This window comes from Octodon degus, unplaced genomic scaffold, assembly GCF_000260255.1.
Source record: "Octodon degus isolate 3935 unplaced genomic scaffold, OctDeg1.0 scaffold00222, whole genome shotgun sequence".
In the NCBI taxonomy this organism is placed as follows: Eukaryota; Metazoa; Chordata; class Mammalia; order Rodentia; family Octodontidae; genus Octodon; species Octodon degus.
Window position 1 is genome coordinate 3209944 of NW_004524798.1, and position 22406 is coordinate 3232349.

The 22406-nt window shown below is 46.6% G+C and overlaps 1 protein-coding gene across 5 annotated transcripts in view; it reads right to left on the minus strand.

The window, feature by feature from the left end:
- The window catches only part of Hlf (HLF, PAR bZIP transcription factor), a 56702-nt gene extending 50465 nt beyond the window's left edge, over positions 1–6237 (minus strand). For 3 of the 5 annotated variants that reach the window (XM_004645284.2, XM_023705493.1, XM_023705494.1), the window contains exons 1-2: positions 5707–6237; positions 3451–3786 (exon numbers count right to left, since the gene is read on the minus strand). In XM_004645284.2, the coding sequence (XP_004645341.1) occupies positions 3451–3786; positions 5707–5821 (451 nt within the window). In that variant the 5' untranslated portion in view covers positions 5822–6237. Of the gene's footprint in view, positions 1–3450; positions 3787–4815; positions 4899–5127; positions 5288–5706 lie in introns of those variants that run through there. The other 2 variants (XM_023705495.1, XM_004645286.2) reach the window with 2 other exon arrangements.
- Positions 6238–22406: the final 16169 nt, after the last annotated feature.

The following is a 22406-nucleotide window of genomic DNA, read 5'->3' on the forward strand; positions in this document are numbered from 1 at the left end:
AGCTCCAGTGTCCACGAAGCACCACTCTCTACCCCTAACATCTTGGCAAGCGCACATGCTCGCATCAAGCTTCCTTGGGTCCCGGGAGTAGTCCACACAGATGGGTGCGTTTCTTTAGATAGTTGACTTGTTCTCTGGTGCAGGAGCTGGGCAGAGGAAATGGGTTGAGATGCACGAAATAGGAAAGAAGGCTGGGGCGCATGGTGGCAGATCGTTGTGGGAATTCCTGAGAATGTTCATGGTGTCATCCCAACACACCTTGAGGTAGACTTCCTGACACATCATTTGTCCGTTTCTGTCTTCATTTGCTTTCAACCAGACAGAGCGCACTAACAGCTCCACGCCACGGAGCACACCTCAGAAGACCCGTGTTGGGCAGAGGGCCAAAAACTCAGTGTTTGGTGACTTCCTCTGCAATGATCTCCTGATTAGATCGGTGACTTAGTTTTATTAGTTAAGAGTGCGTAAGGATGCTCATTAATATACTTTTTTTTTTTTTTTTTTTGTCAACCTAATGGCTCCCAAAAGCCTTTGCACAAAGTTTTACAGGAAGTAAAAAGCACCCATTGGTAGGATAGAACTCTGGATTAAATCCTGATTTTTCTGTTCAACTGAAGCTATGGATGACTGGTTCTTAACGGGGAAAGACTTTATCCCCAGGCCACATTGAGAAGGGACTGGAGGTGGCTTTTACTTGTCACAGCTGGAGGGCAGGTCATCTAGTGTGTAGAGACAGGGATGTCATTAGACGTCCTACAACACACAGGACGGTATCCTATAGGACTTACCCAGTCATACAGCCAAGGTTGAGAAAACCCAGTGGAGACTGAAATTATGCAGTTCCCAGAATGTTCCAGGCTGCATCTGTGCCGTTCCCTTCTGAGGACTTATTTTCCTCAAGATTCACTTGGTACTTCTATTCTGGTCATTCCTGTGAGCTACACGGAATAATCAGGAACGTCGTTCCTTTGCAGTCCGGCTTCCAGTCCGCAGCCGTGGAGCCCACGGCCCTGGGAGCTCCTCCTGTGTGGTCACCGCTACAATGACCAGCATAAAGCAGACCTTTCCCTTTTTAACTTTTCTGTTAAGCCACTGAGCTTTCCTTTCTCTTCAGATAAAGTTTATTGGTATATTTTAGGGATGCATCCATAATGCTCACATTCATTAGACGGAATTTGTACACGTTCATGATACATAACTTGATCCTTTTGCTTTTCCTTTCCTTCAACCCCTTTCATCCCCCCTTTTCTTTTCTCTGGTCAGATTTAGGGCATTAAGTTTTCAATTCAAAGAAGAAAATTATTTGAAGTTTATTTCCATTATTATTATTATTATTATTATTATTATTATTGTGATAATGGGGATGGAACCCTGGATCTTCATATCGAACTATACTCTCAGACCTCTTCTATACAATTATTTTTTCTTAATTTTGAGACAGTCTTACTAAGTCACTAAGTAGCCCAGATGGTGCTTGCGCTAGAAATCCTCCTGCTTCAGCCCCTCAGAGCGCTGCAATTACAGAGTTTTAAATAAAGAGCTTACTTTCAGCCCCTTAGGATGTGTCTCCTGACATAACACAATGACGCCCACTGCTTCCAACAGTGACTGGGGCATCCCAAAGGTTCTGAGAGTGACCGGGCAATACAGACTCTAAAGGACTCTTACAAGTTACTTAAGCTTCAAATTCTGATCCAATAACTTTCAGGCAATCCAGTAACTATTGAGCCAAGCTCCCTTATATTTCCTGGCAGAGGGAGATGACACAATGTACATAATTATTTTGTGAAGATATTAGAGAAGGCAAGGATTCGAATGAAAGTCCAAGTCCACAGACAGAACAGGGTCACAGCCAGTCCAATAACAGAACACTCAGTACCACTCATGTGACCCCTAGACATGTCGCCTCTGATTTTCACAGCAGTCTTACCCAACAGATACTACACCGTCTACCCAAGGAAAGCCAAGGGCCCAAGAGGCGATGTCAGTTTTGAGAGTCATGAAGTTATGAAGAGTCAGGGGCCTCACTGCACAACAACTGAGGCTCTCGTGTCCTCACTCACTAGGGTTCTGCTTCCTTTCCCCGTCTTCCTACTTAGAGAGCACCATGCATTTTCATGCTGTCTGTTTAGGTCACACGGAAGAGTTGCTGCTCAGTTTCTCAGGGGGCGGCTGCAGGAACAGACTGCATTCCATGGAAGCCAGTGAGCTATCATTGAACATGCACTGGAAAGAAGAGGTAAGAGCTTTGAAAGCTCAGAGCTGTCTGGAAGACCGAACCTTAACTCCAATCCTCACATATCAAAGCAAGGGGTTTCTCTTCCTCCTTTATTTCCTCCCAGTTAAATCTCACTCTGTGTGTCACAGAAATTTCTGCAGGAGCTGAGGACATGGAGTTCAATAATCATCCCTAAGACAAGTCTCACTTTGTCCTGCTTTCTGTCTCCTCCTGCGGTGACAGCCCTCTGCTCTGTGACCTTCCTGTCATTCTCCCAGGCTGAATCTTTGTTCCCGATTTCCTGTGCACATGAAATGATCTTCTTTCTTCCTGCTCATTTTGTACTCTGGGGTGCTGAAGACACAAACCCAGGGTTCCCCTGGCTTGAGTCTATCTCTGAGCATTTTGCCATGGGTTTTGAAGCTCTTGTCCCCCACGGTGATGATTCTATGTAGCATTTCAGCATCATTTATAGATGACTATGCAGTCTTTTGGCTGTGATAAAAGTAGATTAGGTATGAAAATGAAAAAAAGGTAAGAGCAGTTTGCTTCATAGGAATAGTAATGAGAGACAGAGAAAGACAGAGACAGAAAGAATGAGTGAGAGAGAGCCTGGTACTAACAGAGGGGACGCTAAGCTTCCTAAGTTAATATAAGAGCCTGCTTTTGGATTTTTGGGTTCTAGTTTTCAATCAAAGACAAAACAAGATGAAAAAATTATCTGCCCTACAGGCTTACTCTCATTTTTTTTTTCTGTTTCAGGCCAGAGAAGAATGAAGTAGGCAAACAAAGCCCTACAGAAAACCTACCCAAATCATCCAGCAAGACCCCAGCAAGACACTATCATCTACATATCAGGGGAAAGAAGGAGAGATAAGAGATAAGATGTATGCTTCAGTCACCTGAATCACAAGCCACAGGGCGGTGCATCTTAACCTACAGCCATTGGAGCAGTTATTCAGAAACCTAAGGGGAGCTGTTTAAAACGCATGTTCCTGGGATCTCACCCCAGACCTGAAAAATCACAGAGTCTGCATTTAGTTGGCACTCCAAGTGAGACATTCAGATGCCTACTGAAGTGGGAAGACACTCCACCAGGGGTGAAGCAGAGGCCCAGTCCAACCTCCCAAGTGTTAGAGCTCATGCCAGAGCCCTTGCCCTCCCCGCCACACACCTCCAGCCCCTCCCCTTTGCTTTCCCTCCCATCTGAAGCCAGAGCCCTAGGAAAGTACCTGGTCTGATGGGGCTCTGCATGCAGTTTGGAGACGGGATGCCGGGGTGAAGGGGTGCTGAGGCCCGGCTGCTGAGGTCCATGACCGAGGGGGCCGTGGAGGCGGCCGGCTGCAGGCCAGGCGGGTGCGGGCTGTGGTCGTGCTGAGATGGGCTGGGGGGGATGCCGTTTTCAGACAGGAATTCCTCCAGGTCCATGTACTCCAATTGGAAAGTATCTCCGTCATAGGGAAGGGTTTTGTCCCATAAGGTGGGCCCCAAGAAGGCCGACTGGGGGACCGTCGGGCTGTTGCTCTCATCATCCAGCTTCTTCTCCTTGTCTTTGTCCTTGCTAAATGCTGTAGAAGAAGGGAAAGTTGGATTAAGAAAGCAAGCAAGCAAACAAGCAAGCAAGAGTTGCTCTTGTATCACCCTTCCCAGCCTCTGTTACAAAGCGACCTCTCTGGCTGCTGTGAACTGTGGATTTGGAGTGAAATAATCAGGCAGGACATGGATCTATGCCTGATTTTCAACTTCTTCCTATTTACCTTGGAAAGAAAGCCCTAGTCCATGGCTGATCTAGGCTAAAAACAAGAGACCGGTCTTCGGGGTATTATCGGAGGAGGTAAGTACTTTAAATCTACAGGGGAAAGATCACCCGCCCTGGCTTTGAAGAAAGCCTTAAATCACCAGGCTTGGTTTCTCTTCCAGATGTGTGTCAGTGGAACAGTACGTGATCATTCAGATTCATAAAAGCAGGGAAATAGATGGTGCTCTCTGCCTTGGTTAAGCCAGTTTCTCCACCCTTCTTTAATACCAGGTATTGTGCACCTAAAATATGCCCGAGTGTTTCCAAACATTATCTCAAAAATATCCCAGTAACCTTGCAAAAAGCAATTAGCCACGTGCCCAAGGAATACATGGAGGGTCTGAAGAACCAGAGAAGAAAACTGAGAATGTCTGAGAGCCACCAGGGCACACCGTATCTCTTAGAAAAGCAGTAAATAAACAGAAGTGCCTTCTCCTTTCTCTCCCCAAACACCTAAGTATTGGTCAATTCACAAAAAGCACACCTCTATGCAGCCCATCCAAAGCAGGGCTACAGGAAAAGGTGAATCATTCTACAACCCAAGGATGGAAGCCTGCAGCTATGTCCTACCTGGAAACAGTGCTCACCAGATTAGGTCTGGGTTTTGCCAATCCTCGTACTCAGGCGTGGGTGAAATCTGGGATTAAGGAATTTGCTTCTAGCTTTTTTTTTTCTCCCCTGAGAGAAACAGCCTCCACTGCAATCCATTCTACCACTCCACAGGTTCATCTGAGAATCTGACTTAAAACACCCACCAACGCACAGCCTGCCGGCAGCCCCGTCCCCCCAAGTGCTGTACCTGGGGGGTGGGGTGGGAGGATTACAATCAGCAGGATGCAACCACAGCACCCCAACTCTCGTAGTGCAACAGGTTGTCCACTTCTAGGAAAGACAGGAAATACTCCCAAGCTCTCGATAGCCTATTAATCTTCCCACACTTTATGCAAGAGCCGCGTGATGTGCAGTCAGGGCCGTGACACCAAAACCACTTCTACCCAGACGACAAACCCGTGTGTGGGGGGATCGACTACGTTTCCCGCTCATCCCACACAACCCACCTCTCCCGCCACAGCCGAGGTTACCGAGGGAGGGAACAAGGTCTGGGACTTACCAAGAAAGGGCTTGCGCCGGAGGAGGCTCCTGCGCGGGTACACGTGAGCCTGCTCCGCTCTCCCCTCCCACCAGGAAAAGCGCGCAGGAAAGTGTCGGCGCCGCGGGGCGTGCGCGTGGCCCTCGGGGACCCCTCCCCCGGCCGGGCCTCAGCGACCTCCACGGCGGGACCCACGCGTGCGGCTCTCACCGGAGAACCCCCATTACGACCCAACACCACAAGCACAACCCCAACGCGGTCAGACCCTCTCCCTCCAGACCCCCTCCCCGGGATTTCTCCTAGCAGCCCTGGCCGCTCCGCCCTCCGCGGGCGCTGCGCCCCGTCCTCCGGAAGGAACCCCGACCTGCCAGCTTTACCTGCCACCTGCGCCGCGCGGGAGCGAACGGGGAGCCCGAGCCAGGTCTCCAGCACTATTTTAAATGATGCTTGGAAAAGACGCCCCGCTTTTTATTGAGGAGGAAGGGGGGAGGGGACGGGTGCACACCCAGACCTCAGCAGCGCAGCGGGGCGCGGAGGGCACACGTTGCAGCCGGCCGGCGGAGGCGCGGCGCGGGGACCCCGGGAGCGCAGCGGGCTCACCGTCGTCCTGGTGGAGGGGGAGCTTCAGCGGGTTTTCCAGCAGAGACCTGAGCACGCCGTAGGGAGGCGGGATAAACGTGGGGTTCAGGGGGAGCTGTCGGGACATTTTCTCCATCGCGATGCACTCAATTTTTTTTTTTCAAGAAAGCTAACCGGTCCCAGAAATGTTGCAGAGCTCTTCCTCCGTCCTTTGCCAAAAGTACTCGCTTTCCAAGCGGTGCAGACAAGGGAAGGAAAAAAAATTTCTTTCTTACTTTTATCTTTCTAAATACATCTGCATACAAAATATTAAAAAAACCGGAAGCAACTTTCGGCTTCCCGGTGCACAGGGTCCCAGGAGAGCGCGCGAAGTGCCTGCAGGGTCCTGGGCAACCGCAAGATGCTGTCACCTGCCTGGAACCCTTCGTCTTGCAAAATGTTCAAAATCGGAAGAAAAAAAAAAAGAAAGAAAGAAATGTAGGCTGCAGAACGGCCTGGAAAGCACGGCGCGGCCCGGCCCCGCGCGCAGTCCCGAGGCGGCGCCGACCCGCCCCACCCCCGCCCGCGCCGGCGGCCGCTGCTCCCCGCGCTCCGCGGCCCGCAGCCCGGCTCAGCGCATCCGGCAGCCCATGTGCCACGGCCCTGACAAGAGTGACGTCAGGGCCCGCACCGAGCGCCGATAGGCGTGTGGGGGCGGGGCCTCCACAGACCACGCCCCGGCCACGCCCCGAGGTCGCTGCTTGTTTAACAGCGTCGCGCGCGCTGATTTTCTGGGACCTTGCGGGGCTGGCGGTGCCAGATATGACCTAGGCTCAGGATTTCCCTCCCCAGGGATAAAAAGAATCATTAATTTATATCAGTAGTTTTTAACCCAAGAATGAAGTAAAGAGTTTGCAAAACCGCGATGTGAAGGCATGGTTTTCCTCTAGCAAGTAAATAGAGCCCATGGGATAATGTTCAGGCTTTAGTCCTGGTCAGAGCAACCCAGATGGCTCTAAAAAGCAGCTGAGTTTGAGAAAGACCGGCTTAGAATGGCTTGAAGGCAAGACTAATCAACAACCCCCTGCCCGGCGAGTTCTAAGTCTTCTTCCTCTCTCGACCTTCACTCCCCACCACCAAAAACAGCCTCTGCCTGGAAGTGGGAGCCAGATGCAAAAGCAGAGGAGCAGAGGCTGGGACTTCCCCATGAGCAGGGCCTGCAAGGGTGGATGCGCACGATTAAAGCACATTTTGTTTCAGCGAGACAGAACGGCCTTTGTGACCCTAGGCTGAGTCCCTGAGGTGGGAGGTGGCACCCTAGTAGGGTGTGTGCTTCTGCCCCATCTCCCCCACCCCCACCCCCACAGAAGCTTAAAAGCATCACTTCTGAAAGTCAGGAACCAGGAGGGCTGCAAAAGGTACAGGACTCATCTGGCAAGGTGATGAGAGCTAGTGCGTTATCTGACCCACGACTGCTATATTCTCATAAGAGGACAGGTACTCTAGTGTCCTCTACATTTCCCCACTTTAAAATCATGACAAAAGTGGAATAGAAGGTTCCAAGGACAGGCGATTGGAACGTTTCAGACTCCAGAAGCCTCAGGCTTTTAGTCAGTGACAGCTGAGCATGTTGTGCACCACTGTACTTATTCTGAGACTGGCTGGACAAAGGGGAACAAAACCTAATTCTAACCTCCGGAACTCATAGTTCGGGATCTGGTGGATACACCAACAGGAAGTGCACTTAAAGGAACAGTAGTAGGTAGCTGTAGGGGGTGTGGACACCACCTGTGGCAGAGGTCCAGGGGTGCATGAGCCAGGTGTGGCAGCAACAGTCTTTCATGAACTTCCCACGTTCTTCAGTGCTTCAGTTCTGTGATCTTGTTTAGTAACAGAAGGGGCTCTCTTGACACTGCCCTTAGGAGAGGCGGACATTATCTCCTTACCTGGATTTCCCAGCATCCCATGAGCCCATACAAGAGGATGGCTGAGCACTTCGTCGTTTTTCACTCAGGACACTTGAAGACATGCCCTACAGGCCCACTCAACTGTGCTTCCTCCCTAGGGCCTGCTTCTGGACAGCAAACTGTCATTAGCTCAAGCCATATGCTTCAAGTAATCATTCCCTTCCCACCTTGCCACAGGTAGCTGGAAGTTACATTTCTCATTGTAAATGGATAATCTGGCATTGTGGTTCATCAACTGGTCTCTTGGAAATTTGGTTCCTGTGAGTCCTCTGGGTTGATCAGTTCTGGATATAGCCCAGACAGAGGTCTAGTCCCTTCAACCGCCTCTCTACCTCACATGTATTTATTTGTGCCTTATCATTACTTCTTGTATAAAGCAAGATATAAATTCATGAAGCAATGGAAAAGCAAACTAGAATTCTGAAGGGGGAAAAGCTATCCTGGCTAATTTACTGTATATGTTTATGAGTATGTGCTTGCAGGGTGTAATAAGTACATTGATTTCATTCATGAGGGCTGGAAGCATGCACACATTGTGTCTTGATATTTGTCACTTTTTCTTCCACAGGGTCTACCCTCTTATTTCCCACCATCTCCTTTTATTTTGCTCTTTATACTATTCATACTTTTGGTCTTTCCTATTGGAGAAACCTGACAACATTCAATCTTTTGGGTCTGATTTACTTCATTTAGTATTAGGGTTCTTAAAGGAACCAATCATTTTTTTACAAATGACTTAAACCCATCATGCCTTACATGGATTAAGTAGTCCTTAGGCTAGCTCCATCGTGTCTTGCGAGTGTAAGACTCTGAAAAAAAAGTAAATAAAATCGAAAGGTACAATAGATACTGTGAAAGGGAAAGAAACGGTTCAAAGGAAAGGAACAACTTAGATAAGGGAAAGGAAAAAAGAAATAAGGAAGAGGAAAAAATTTTCTATGTATATACACACAGGATAGCTTGGATAATTGTACTGCTGACTTGTGGTAATCTACTGAAAGGAGCAGCTAGTGCTTAATTTTTTTCTCTCTCCTTAATTTTTATAACTTGTTTTGACCAATTTTGCATGCTTAGATCTGATAATCTCAACCACTTGAAGACAACAATATGCAATAGCAGGCATTGTTGAATTCTTATTATACTGTGCAGTGAAATTCTGTATCATTTCTAAAGTTTGTTTTGTGTTGTTTTACTATTTTTTTTCTTTTTTAAAAAAAGATGAAAGAAGTTCGCCTATGTGTCCTACTTCAGAGGTATGTCTATTCAGAAATGTTAGGTTATTTATCATTGAATGAGCCTTTGCCCTTACAAGGAATGGTAGCTGGTTACTCAGGGAAGAGAGGGAAAGTAACAGAAGAAAGAATGGACTTCACTGTTCTTCATGTGAGAAGGGAATCCCTCAGACTAATTTTCAGTGGTCATAGGGGGTGGCAAATCAGCATGAAATGGGACCTGTACCTATCCCCAGAGATAAAAGTCCCCTCTGCTGCTCACCCTGTGGCCTTGCCAAACCACCCCCCACCAAGTGTCATATCACTTTGTCCAGAAAACGCCATGAAGACAGCAGTGACTCTAGCTTCCTCTTGTTGTGTCCACTACAAAAACCTAGTGGCTTACAAACCATAGTGATTGCATTCTTACCTATCATTCTGCTTTCAGGCTGAGGCTAAGCTGGAATGCCAGCATGACTTCTCTTTCGGTCCACAGAGTGGCAAAGCCTTTGTCTTTACATTCAACCTCCACGCATGATCTTTCTATAGGTTCTGCCTAGCAGAGAAGTTAAACTTCTTGCATAGTAGTGTGGGGCTGCTAAGAGCCAGCCATCCTAGATAACCCTCAATACATATTGCTTACGAAGCCTTCAATTACCAACATTCCTCTACTACAGTAAGCTACATGGCCAAGCCTTGAGCCAAGAAGAGAAGGAACTATCCTGGGAAGGAAAACTGGTGGTCATAGTTCATGAGGGAGTCAGCAAAATAACACAGAGCTCCATCATCCAGTTCTTTTTATTTTCCCTTGAAAGCAAATGTCAGAGAATGTATCAAATATCCCTAGAACTGAGATCGTCTGGCAATAAGTGCAGGGTATCGCTGGTTGAGTGTATCTCCACTCAATCATTCAATACCAACCCAAAACAATTATGTGTACAACTCTGAGTGGGAGATGAAGATAACTAGACATACTGGGAGTGCATGTCAGATAGCTCACAGTGTGGGTAGGGAGGTGGGACCACAGTCCAGTGTGGAAAGTGATATGTTCTAGAGGGTTATGGGGATTGTGCTGAAGAGACTTGGGTGACACAGAGATTTGTTTAGAGAAGGATCTTTTTTTACAACTGTCCATGGCTTTCCTTGCTTCAAGGCTTTATTGCTGTTCTTCCCTCTTAGAATACCTCTTCTAGCCCCATTGCTGGCTTCTACCTGCATGAACACCATTCCCCTCAGTGTCCTGGTTGGATGGACCTTGCTGATTGCCTTTATTAAACCCTTCTGGTGCCTTTTCCAAGAAGCAGGGACAGCAGAACCTCCTGAGATCTGGAACTGTTCTAAAAAGCATAACTGTTGAAAGAAAGCTTTCTTAGAGTCAGTTGCTTCAAAGATGTTCTTTGCTTTGAAATTCTGGAAATCAGGCTTTTGCCCAGTGAGTGAGTTTCCCCACCCTGTCATTTCTGGAGTGCTAAGGAGGTGGTTAGGTGAGGTGGCCTTTTCTGCAGCCCGGTTGGGGCAGGTGCGAGGCCACTGTCTCGCCCTGGCCCTGCGGGGCTGTGGACAGGTCTTTGCGGTGTGAGTGGTGCTGTGTCTCTGGTTCCCAGGGTAAGGGAGGGAGGTGAAACCTAGTTCAGTGCACAATGCCTGCCCCTGTACCCTCCTGGGGTGGCTGGAGGTGAGCACAGTGCTTTAGGAAGGACTTTGTACACCAGCAAGGTAAAGCTCTGGATGAACCTGTTTGTCCTGTTGCCAGAGAGGGCAGTTTATCCGGGGAATTCATTCAGAAGTGAAAGGCACCCATGCGCCTAACCCAGGGTTGGCCTTGCTTTCCTTCCAGAAGGCTCTAACTCAGCTAAAACTCCAAAAAGGAAAATTTTATTCAATTAGCCTAACCATTGGAGATCCTCAAAACTGACCTCTGGGTGTAGGAGCATGCAAATCAAAAGGAAAAACTGGAAACCTTTGCTGGGAAAGCTAAGCCCTTTTTTTAGGAATGTGCCGCATAAAGGCTACACTTCCCCATTCTTGCCTAAGCCCTGTATTACCTGAGCCAGGTACATGTGCATTTAGAAATCAGAGAATATTAGCAGCCCGGTGTGGTGGCGCACACCTGCAATCCCAGCACTCAGGAGGCGAGACTAAAGGATCCCTATGAGTTCAAGGCCACAAACTACGTAGTGAGACCACATCTCTAAAAACAAAATCAGAGGATTTTAGGATTTATGTAGGTATGATAGAGGGGGAAGCTGAAGGGAAAATATGTAGAGATATCGACAACATAAAACAAGAAGTGGGTCGGCCAAATAGCTCAGCAAATTAAAGCACCTGCAAGCAGGCACAGGGGCCAGGGATTCGATCCTGGGTCTGCCTTGCCCGCCCGCCCTGGGGGCTCGCTGAGACAGCATTTGAGACTGGGCATGGTGTGCACCTGTAATCCCAGCTCTTGGGAGGCTGTAAACAGGCGGATCACTACGAGTCTGATCTAGTAGTGAGACCATGAACACCCTGTAGACCCTTCCCTAAAATACAAAAAAAAAAGAAAGAAAGAAGAAGGAAGAATACCTATGTACCATGTACTAAACAGCATTCTGGTGCAATGGCTAACCTTTTATATGTATTGTCTTGTTTATTGACAACTCCCAACAACATTATTAGTTCCCCTTTACAGGTGAGGACAGTGAAGCCAGTGAGCCCCTCGCGGAGTTCCCGTGACCAGCTACCGCGCAGGCAAGCGAGCAGCTGAAGGCAGCTCAGCTTACTCCGATGCTTCCACTCGGAACCTCCACCCAGGAAGCGAAAGGCCAACCTCACTTCAATAAATTCATCGGATTTCCAATGAGTTCAAATCCTACCTGTGTCTGCGACCCTCGGTAACCTCTCTTGTGTCAATTTTCCTTGTACGAAATATGAACTGATGTCTGTACTTCCCAGCGTGCAAATTGGCTGGAAGAATCAAGCGACAGGACGCACACAGAGGCACTGGGTACTTCCGGAAGAATGGACCAGTGGGAGGCCTTCTTAGTTTGGAGCGTTTTTGCATTTTTTATTTCTCTGCTCTTGTTTCTCTGTAGAGGGGCTCGCTCCTACGACTCTGCTTACGTATTTAGTTAGCCTATGATATGAGAGTCTACTTTCCATCCAAGTCTACACATTCCTTTTCCTTGTCACTCTCCCCTACCCTTCACCAAAGTTAGCCACATTCCATTGCTCGCTGGTGCAGGGCATCTCTGTGACCCAAAATCTAGTATTTAATTTGCTCAGGACCGTGTACTGGTCAGGCTCACCCAAAAAGGTTTACATCTTCCACACTGTAAAATACTCTTACCAAATATCAGGTGGTCAGAGTATATTATTAGGCCAAACCAGAAGAGGGGAAGATCACAAAGCTGCAATAAAGACACACACACTCTCGCACACCAAGCGCTTCTGGGGACCCACACATCACCCAGATCTGGAGCAATGACCTGTCACCCTCAGGCAGAGGTGTAGGGCCAGCTTCTCTCCATTGAGGGCATCTTAATCCCAGGACAAAGGTTTTGTTTCATTGACCTTGTCTCCATCCTCCATGCAGTTCCTGGGGTTTCATGTGAACCACATCCTAAGTGGCCGGCCAACCCTAGGCCTCTAACTGAGTATCTTTGTTGGGACGCTGGTAATTGGTTCAATTAGCAGAGGCCAAGGTAGCTGGTTTAGCTCAGCCATGCAACGCATGCCAAGTGTAACCAGATTAGGCTGGCGTGGCTTTACTTTAGAAAAGAAGTCTTCTTTCTCAGGAGCATGCCAGGTACACTGAACTTCAGGCAATACTTGCAGAGGCACATCGGCCAGATTGTGTGTCCCCTGCCCTAGAGAACTGCTTTCCACGCAGGGTGACCTTAATGGCGCAGGCAGTGCCAGCCGGGTGCACCAAGCCTCAGCAACACTTCCTTCCCTTCAAGTAAGTGTGGGAAGTGGGTGGTTCCATTCCAGGCATTCCGGCAGGGGACAGAAGCAAGGAAGAGCATCCAGAAGGGCCTTGCTGGGCCTGGAGTGGCCTTGGCTCCCCAGACATGTTCTGGACTTGCTTTCCTCCTGCTCCATCCGCCTGGCACGCAGCACATCTGCCGACTTTCTGGCTGTGCCAGGGGCAGTGTTCCTGGTTCTTTGGCCTCCAAATTGACTGGGCTCCGAGCACGCCGTCCCCATCTGCTAATGCATTTGCATGTCAGGCAAAGAACATTAAGATGGATGAGCTTTCAGCAGGCCTGCCTTCCTGAGATGACAACCTTGTCGCCTTCTCCTTCGGGCACGAAACGGGATGAAGGCTGTGTCAGACCAGGGCAGTGCTGGCTTCGCGGCTCAGCAAAGAGGATGAGCAGTCAGGCTGCGCAGTCGGATGGGTAGGAGGCACTTTAACCAAATACCTGTCTCGGGGTCCTGTGGATATGGGACAGATTAGGGGAAGTGATAGATCTGAAGGGCTTGGGGAACTCTTCACTGATAAGCCTCAGGGAAGGTTCTGCAGATAAAATAGGAGTAGATCAAGGAAGCAGGGAGTAAAAGAGCCATCTGAGACCAGGAAACACAGGCAAGAAGGGCTCATTTTGGACTCTAAGCTGTACAGTCTTCTGGAATGTAGTTTGCTAGAGGAAGAATGTTACTAATGACTGTAACAGTGCAACTACTTATCTGCCAGGCATAGACGGGCTGAGATATCCTGCCAAAAGGTTAGCATCTGCCAATGCATTCATCTTAAAACCACCCTGGGGGACAGGTTCTAAGGTACTGGTGAAAACTGCTGGGTTATAGCATGTACCAAGCTCAAACTGACTCAGGAAGTGGGGAAGCTTTGGAATCTCTCTCTCTCTCTCTCTCTCTCTCTCTCTCTCTCTCTCTCTCTTTCACACACACACACACACACACACACATCCCTTCTCACCCATGTACCACAGCATGCAATATTCAGGAGCTCAAGAATTTCACATCTTTGACTTCCCTGCACCAGAGAGGGGCTTATTTCTCTTTTTCAGTTCTAGCTGTAAAAAGTCCCAAAGAGGAGTCTTGATAGGCCCAGTTTAAGACAGTCCCCGACTCCTAAGATCCTTAGCAGTGGCCTAGAGAAGAATGTGGCCACCCCCATTGGAACCAACCAGCAAAGTAGAAAGAGGGCCAAGCAGAGGTCTTCTTGACCAGGTTAGTACACGTTTGTCGTTAGAATGCGACAGGCAAGGAACTACAGCTTGGAGAGCCCGAGCAACATGATGAGGTCTCACAGCTAATTGTAGTACACACCAGAATCTGGTCTAAGTCTGCCTCAATGGTTCTCCAACAGGAGCTCTGAAGCAAGACAACCGGGGCTCAAGTCCTGGCTGCCCTACCTCAGGCGAGGATAGAATGCACTAATGCACTTGAAGAGAGTAGGCTAAAGCTGCCTTCTGTCACTTCCTCATGGCTTCCCCTTCTCACGTGATGGACATCTGTTTTCGTCTCTAGTGTCCAGCTCAGCTACCACTCATGGATGAAGGCTTCCTGACCGCCCCAGCAAAACGTACCCCTTTGCACCTCATAAACTCTTGCTTTCATGGTCATCTTCCTGCTACTCCCCAAAGGTCTGGTTCTTTCCTGTTGCGATTCACCCTTCCAGTGAACACTGTGACATGACACAGAAGACGTGCAAGCATTGCATCAAGGCGTAAATCTATAGATCCCGCTGGGAAGCACTAGGGCTGGGGCGCATCTGCTTCGGTCCTCCAAAGAGATCAGCTATTTTGCCGGAAGATTGCTTTTTCCCCCTCTCAAGTTTCCACTGCTCTTACTTGCCTGCTTCTGAAGGAGTGCAAAATATCATTTTCAGAGTTCAGCAGCTCAGCCCTTCCTCCTGTGCCCCCCAGCCTTTATCCTAATCTGAATGTTCGTCATGTTCCCAGCTTCTCCATTACCTCTGCAGCTCGGGTTTCTGTTTACCTGTTGTGACCTAACCCTGACCATTCAGCTCTCCTTCCTTATTATTTCTGCATATGTGGACACACAATGTTTTCCCACCCAAGTGAGACCTACTGTCATGTTAGGGCTTTGTGGCTCCAGTTGCTCCAAGTCACTGCTTGAGTAATTACAAGTCTCCAGTAACTAATAATCCAGGTATCTCGTACCCCCGGCTAATCGTCCTGGATACTTTGCTAAGACAGCAGCAGACAACCAATGAGATTTCCATTTTTATTTGAAATGGAAATCTTGCAGTATTGAGCCCCTGAAATGAAAGGCAAAGGCACACTCCATTGCTTTCTATCAGTAGCTGTCAAATGTTACCGCGTCATTCTCTAGAGGAGCTGGTTAGAAAGTAGATTCTGTGACCTGCTGCTTCACATTCTGGTGCAGGGGCTTCTGACAGAGTCTAAGCATCCACCTTTAAAGGAGGTGTCTAACTTTCCTCGTGCTTCTCTAACAAATGACCACAGACTCGGAGTCTTGAAACAGCAGAAAATTGTCTTAGAGTCTGGAAACTGTAGTCTGCAATGAAGGGGTCAGCAAAGCTGTGCTCTTACCAAAGGCCTTAGGCGAGACTCCTTCCTTCCTCTCAGCTTTTGGTGGTCCCGTCTGTCCCTTGGTTTGTGCCTGAGTCACTCCATTTTTTTCCTCCATCTTCACATGGCCTTTTCTCCCATGTCATTGGGTCTTAAATTTTCCTTTTCTTTTTCTTAAGTAAGGACACCATTAGTTGGCTTCAGGCCCATTCTAAATATAAGGTAATTTCCATCTGACATCTTTAATTATCTCAGCTAAGACCCTATTTCCAACTAGCATCATATTCACAGGCTTTGGAGGTTAGCACTGGGACACGGCTTCTGGGGAGGGCACAATTCCACTCGGAGGCTGTTCTGATTTATGGAGTTCTGATATCATCCTGTAAGACACTATACTGTGTGAGTTTAAAGCTTATCTTGACACTAGTTTTTATGATATCTAGGAAGTGCCTCAGTAGCATATGAGTACATTGAAAAAATAAGAAAGAAGAGATAAAATGCCCCTTCCCCAGCTAAACACAAATCCTGCTAGTTGAGGGGTGTGATAATAGGAAGGAAAGGGGCCAGGGAGATGGCTCAGTAGAATAAGCGCTTCCCTGGCAAGTGGAAAGGCCTGAGTTCAATCCCCAGTTCTGAAAAAAAAAAAAAAAAAAAGGAAGGATGGATCTGAACTTTTTTCTCTCTCTCTTCCTTAGCTCCCCACCCCACTCCTGGTTCCTAAATGCCTATTCCTCTGCAGCCATCAGTTTTAGAAACTTTGATGCCAGTAAACACTTGTAGTGACAGCCATTGCCTCTTACTCAATTGCATTGAACTTATTTCTTAAAGCATAAATATTAATTCTATGAATGAATGAACACACACAAAGGAATGGAAGCACTTTCTCTCTTAATTCTAATTCATGTAGAATTTTGGTCCTTTGCACCTTGAAAACAAAAAGCAGCCTCTTTCCTCCCGATAATCCTCATCCTGGCTTCTCTCTCTCTTGTTTCTTATCAGTATACTTTTACCAATGAGATAAGATTCCTCCTCTTTCTCTTCCTGTGCATTAGTCACCTTCCCCATCCTGTTTCAAACCAAAGCAGGCTTTGAAACAAAGCTCTACAATAATAGCTGCTCTCTCTACCCAAGTCCAGTTGTCTTAATTTCATGGCTGCAATCTGCCTGGTGTGCAAAAGCCTCCCCTTTGCCATTTGTTTATTTCCTGTGCACCTAATCCTCTGACTATCATTTACAAATCCTTCACCTGGTTCCCCTCTCCTTCGACAGACACAGTTTACCTCTTGTACAACCTCTCATACTGCCTCACCCTCTAGAGCCTTCTCCAGAAGCTGTTCCCACCCAAAGTTCTCGCCCTCCCTGTTAACTCCATTCTCAGGAATTTGTTGGAACCAAAATCCCGCCCCACCTACCTCTCCACTGGTGTCACCTCTGCTGTCCTCCACTCTCTGTCTTCATTCTCCTCTCAGCGAAGCCAGTGCACACAGCAACATGGAGAAATCTCCCAGCACCAATGGAGCCCACAAAACCAAATCAAAACACTGTGGTGGGTAAAGAGTTCCTGAGAGTCTAGAAGTTGTCATACTCTTAGGACTGACAAGTCTTCCACACCTGGCTCTCTGAGGAGGAAAACCATGGTTTCTAGTATTGGCTAATTCACAAGGTACCAATCTTATCATGCCAATTTCAAGATTCTAATGTTACATTGCTGTAATAGAGAGTTGGTAAAAGCACAGTCACCCAATAGCATGTGGTAATTCCACTGGACACATCCAGCAACCTCAAAATCATATATAATATGATTTCCTTCCCCAGGCCATGGCGATCTACTTTCTGTCAATAGACATTACTTTGAATATTATAGGATAATGAACAAATAGTTGTAGATGTAGATATAGACATAGATATAACCAATTGTTGGATGCCAAATGATCCCACCAAATCAACTCCCTCAATGGGTCATGTCACCTGAGAGCACAACATTAAAATGACTTCCAATCATTTGATTTCTACCATCTTGAATATTCCCAGTCTTGTCCATACTTATTCAGCTGCTGAAGAAATACTTAGCTATACTCAGGATATTTTTCCCCTTTTGATACTTTTTTTGAGATCTAACTGCCACATGATAAACTACATATGATTGGTTACATATATAATTTGATAAGCTTTGATATCTTGTAAACACCCGCAAATGCACCACCACAACCAAGATAATGAAATATCCACAACTCCCGGAGTTCCCTTGTCTACCTTTGTGGTCCCTCCTCTCAGACTTCTCTCCTTCCTTCTTCCTTCCCCCGGCCATAGCAATCTACTTTCTGTTACTAGACATTACTTTGAATTTTCTAGGGTTCCTTACCTTTGCTTCTAATACAATATACTCAACTGCAAGTTTATGTGAATTTGTTTTGAATAATGTCTGTGTTTGATATCCAGTTGCTAAACTGAACATGTGGTGACACACAAAAGTGATGAGGAGGTTGGGATGGGCAAGGAAAGTGGAGAGACCTCAGCGGAGATTCTGGACTTGGGGTAGTGCTCTGTTTTTTTATATAAGTGCTGCTTAAATAAGAGATCTTTATGTCATTAAAAATCTACTGAGCCAAATAATCACAGTTGCATAGACTTTGTTCAATGTGTGTCGGGCTTCAGTAATAAAGTACACCTTCCAGAAGACACTAGGCTTACAGGAGGGAAAGAGATTGGATCACTTCTCATCTGTACTTAAAAATCCTCCACTGGATTTCTGCTTCATTCCAGTTAAAATCTCATCATCCTGCTGTACGCAGCATCCTCGCCCTCGGGATCCTGGTGACTGATAATACTTCCAACTTGCCTTTCTTGAGCCCTGGTTCCTCGAGCCTCTTGAGATCTTGCCAGCACTGGGATCTTTGCATGCATTACTACTTCTGCCTGAGGCTCTTCCTGCCACTTTCCCTAGTACCGCTGCCTCCTCCCCCTCCCTTAGAGCCCAGTCTAAATATCACCTCCCAAAGTAGTCCTTACTTTCACCAAAGTAGTCTTTTTTTAAATTAAATTAAATTTTATTATTTCATTTTGAAAAGTAAAAAAAACAGAGGCAAGAACAAAAATCAGAAACAATGGCAGAAACAGGGTAATGTACAACAATACATGTGTTACAGATTTTCCGAACAAGAATAGCTGATTAACAATGGTTGATATATTATCTATTTTATCATCAAATCCGTTGCTCAGATTAATGGATATAGTTATGTAAGATTGGACATATGATTGCATATCACTGCTTGTTTTCCACAAATCTTAAATTTTTGTTCTTGTCCCTCTTGTTTTTCTTTTTGTCTTTTTTTTTTTTTTTTGCAGTACCAGGCATTGAGTTCAGGACTCTTCACTTGCCAGGCAAACACTTATTCTACTGAGCCATCTCCCCAGCTTGTCTTTTATTTTGAATAGAGTATAGTCCCCGAGTAGTCTTGCTCCTTCTCCAAAGTCTACTCACCCTATACCCTAGCTTCCTTGATTCATTTCTTCATTCCTTGTTTTCCTCCTCTTTTACATTGTTCATGTTTTTGAAAATATGTAATCACTTCTTTGTGTTTTTGCCTGTGCCCTGGCCTGAACGATCATCTCCATAAGGCCAAGAGTCATATGAATCTTGTTGATTACTATGACCCAGAAGGCAATAAATATTGAGTGAATAAAGCACAAACTCTTAGTTTGCAGGAGAAATTCAAGAAAGCTATGGGGAAAGAGAGTATGGGGGGGGGGACAGGGGGAGGGAGCAGAGGAGAGGGAAAAGAGGGGAAAGGGGAGGGGCAGGGGAGAGGAAGGGGGAGAGGGAGGAGTTGGGGGCAGGGAGAGCATCAGGAATGGAAGCAAAGAGTTCCAAGGAATGGGGATAGAGAGGTTGACCTAAAATGAAGACTGTGAAGGCTTTTGGTCGTTTGTGTACAGCTGCAGCCTCTCATCCTTCTTCCTACAAGATCCAGAATGCTAAGTTTCAAGGCCACCTTAGCTCCACTCCAGTGCCCCGTGTTTCCACATGAGAAGATTGAAGGCTGGCATGCCCAAGGCAGTGAGCAGAGGTGCGAATGGAGTTCTCCTCTCCAGACTCCTGCTTCAGAGCTCACGCGTCTAGTGGGAAGCTGAATGCAGGGCACAGAGACGGGGTGGGATGGGCCTGGGTTGGGGGAGAGCAGTGTGAGCTTCAGCATATGCAGACAGGGCTGAGAGCCTGGCTCTGTAACTACCTCACTCAGAATTTCTAAGAAAATCGCCAAGGCTCCGAGGCCTCCACTTTCTCATTAGTATACTAGGAATCACAATGACTACTTCCTGACAACCCTGTGTGGAAAAATACCAGTAAAGCAAGCATCTCATCCATGATGTTTAACAGAAATGCTGACGGTGCCTTTTTAATCCCCGCAGTGACAGCAGGCAACTGACATTGGGCAAGATGAGAGGTCTTTTCACTGGTCACCAGGGTCCTAATCATGGCCCCGCTCATTGCCTAGTTCAATGGATGTCCTGCCAGTGGTCTGACATTCACAGGTTTTCACTATCTAAGAAAAGTGCTGGTGCCACAGTGCCTTGTGAACACATCAAGCTTCTGCTATGGAATGGCTAGTGGATTTATTCCTGGAGGCCCTCTGAGAAGAGTGAGGACATGAAGTCATAGACTGGAAGAAAAGCTACCCATGACCACAGTAAGGCATGAAATCAATAATGTTCCACTTTCTTGAGGAACTGGAATCTTTTAAATGCCAAGAATATAGCCAGATACCTCCTGCCATGCATACCAAGTGATGCTCTCCTTTTAGGAATAGCCTGTTCTAATTACAGGTATTTAGTTCACTGTTAAAATTCTGCTGTATTGAACTGATTGCTTCAGGCATTAAGAAAGATTTGCTGTGTGAAGTAGGGAGAGGAGAAAGGAGTTGGCATACAGTATTTTTAGTGTTTACTTTGTTCCAGACACAGTGTGTATTCTCTCTCTCTCTCTCTCTCTCTCTCTCTCTCTCTCTCTCTCTCTCTCTCTCTCTCTAGACAACAATATGTATCTTTTCATTAAAAACCTCCAATTGCATTGTGTGAAAGAAAAGCTAGGTAGAGTTTAAGGTGACTTCTAGTATATTTAACATATTTTTTAAAAAAATTTCTCCCATAACTATGCCCAGAGGCAGCCCAGAACTATAGATTGACTGGACATCCTCAAGAAGATGATTCCATTTGGGGATCCAAGATGGCTATTCTCTTTGAAACCCAGACCCCAAAGGTAGGAAAGGAAAGGTGACCTTTTTCTTTAAGGGCATGATTCAGAAGTACAGCACATAATCTTGCTTCACATCCCTCAAAGGCAATGGTTTAAGTCATGCAGAGGTTTTATTCTTATACGTGTCATAGTATGAGAGTAAGCAGTACAAGGCCTCTATGAGATCAGGAATTTTTTTTCTATTATTTCACCATCAAGCACAATTTCTTATCTTCTGCATGGAAAAAAAGGATGACTGGATCCTCATTCCAGGCAACAGAAGATAGGACAATCCTAGTCTTAACCTTTTCCTTCTTTCCCACTCCTACAATTACATCCAGAGGCACTCTACCACTGACCTACACTCCCAGAAATTTAAAATTTTTTATATTTTGATAGGCTCCCACTATGTTTCCAAGATGATGTCAACCTTGTGACCCTCCTGCCCATGCTTTTCTGAGTATCTAAAATTATAGGCATGTGTCACTGAGCCTGACTAGTTCTTTTCTTGAAGGTACAAGCTCAAAACTGTTCGTGTCACTTCTGCTTTTCTCCCATTGGTCAAAATTTAATCATATGTCTAGAGATAGCTACAAGGGAAGCTGGGCAATGTGCCTAACTAAAAGCAGGTGATTGAGTTACTGAAAGAAAAAGAAATACTGTCACTGACTTCTGATAAGACATAACCCCTCTGTCATAGAAAACCAGTGTGGAAATTGTGCAAGATGGTGACATGATTTGACTTATTTTTCAAAAATTATTATGGATATTGGGGAGGAAGCTGTCTTGATTACTTGTCTTTCATTGCTGAGACAAAATGCTTGATACACATATTAAACAGAGAAATATTCATGTAGCTCACAGTTTGTGGAGGTTTCAGTCCATACTTGGCTGGCTCCAAGGCAGGATGGCACATGGCAGAAGGTAACAGCTCATGGTAGAAGACAGTGAAAGCAACAAGAGCACAAAGGGAGGATGGATTAGAGAACAAGGCTCTTTTCCTTTTTTAAACTGTATGCAAGCTACCCTGCCCAGGGCAGGTGTATCACTCACACGCATAATCCCAGCACTGCACCATGAATCAATCAAAAACTCTAGAAGCCTTCCCCATGACTACATGAGGCTTTGGGGGGACACCTAAACACAAACCATAGCATTCTGCTCCTGGCCCCCAAAGACTCATGCACATCCCTTTAAGCAAAAGACATTTTAGTCCATCTCTGTGTTGCCAAAGTCCTAACATTTCAGCATTGCTGAAAAGTCCAAGTCCCAAATGTCCTCCAAGATTTAAGGCAAACTCTCAGCTATAAGCATCTGTACAAATGAAAAGTTAAACACCTCCAACATTCAATAGCACAAGATAAATGACACCGTTGAGTGGTACCATTCCAAAAGGTATAAACAGGCAGATACAAAGGACTGGGGCCAAATCAAGTCCAAAATCCAGCAGGGAAGCATTAAGTCCTGTGGTTCCATGTGCAACATCTGAGGCAGTCTGCGGCAAGTTGTGGGCTACATGTAGCTCCACTTCTGTGGCACTTCTGGTAGTCGTAGCTCCCATGGCTTCTCTCTTGGGCCTGCTCTGCTCCCTCTTGCCAGGTTTCCTCACACAATCGACATACCACAGACAATCAAAGTGTTTAACATTTTGTCAAACTTCTGGAGTCTCCACTGAATGTTTGGCTTCATCCTCACAGCTTCACACACTGCCCTCTCAGGGACACTGTGTCTGACTACCTAAGCCTTCTGAAATCGAGGTGGAAGCCTTCTAAACATAAAAACTTTTGCATTCTACGTGTGCCTAAAACCAGCACTAGAATCATCCTGCTGT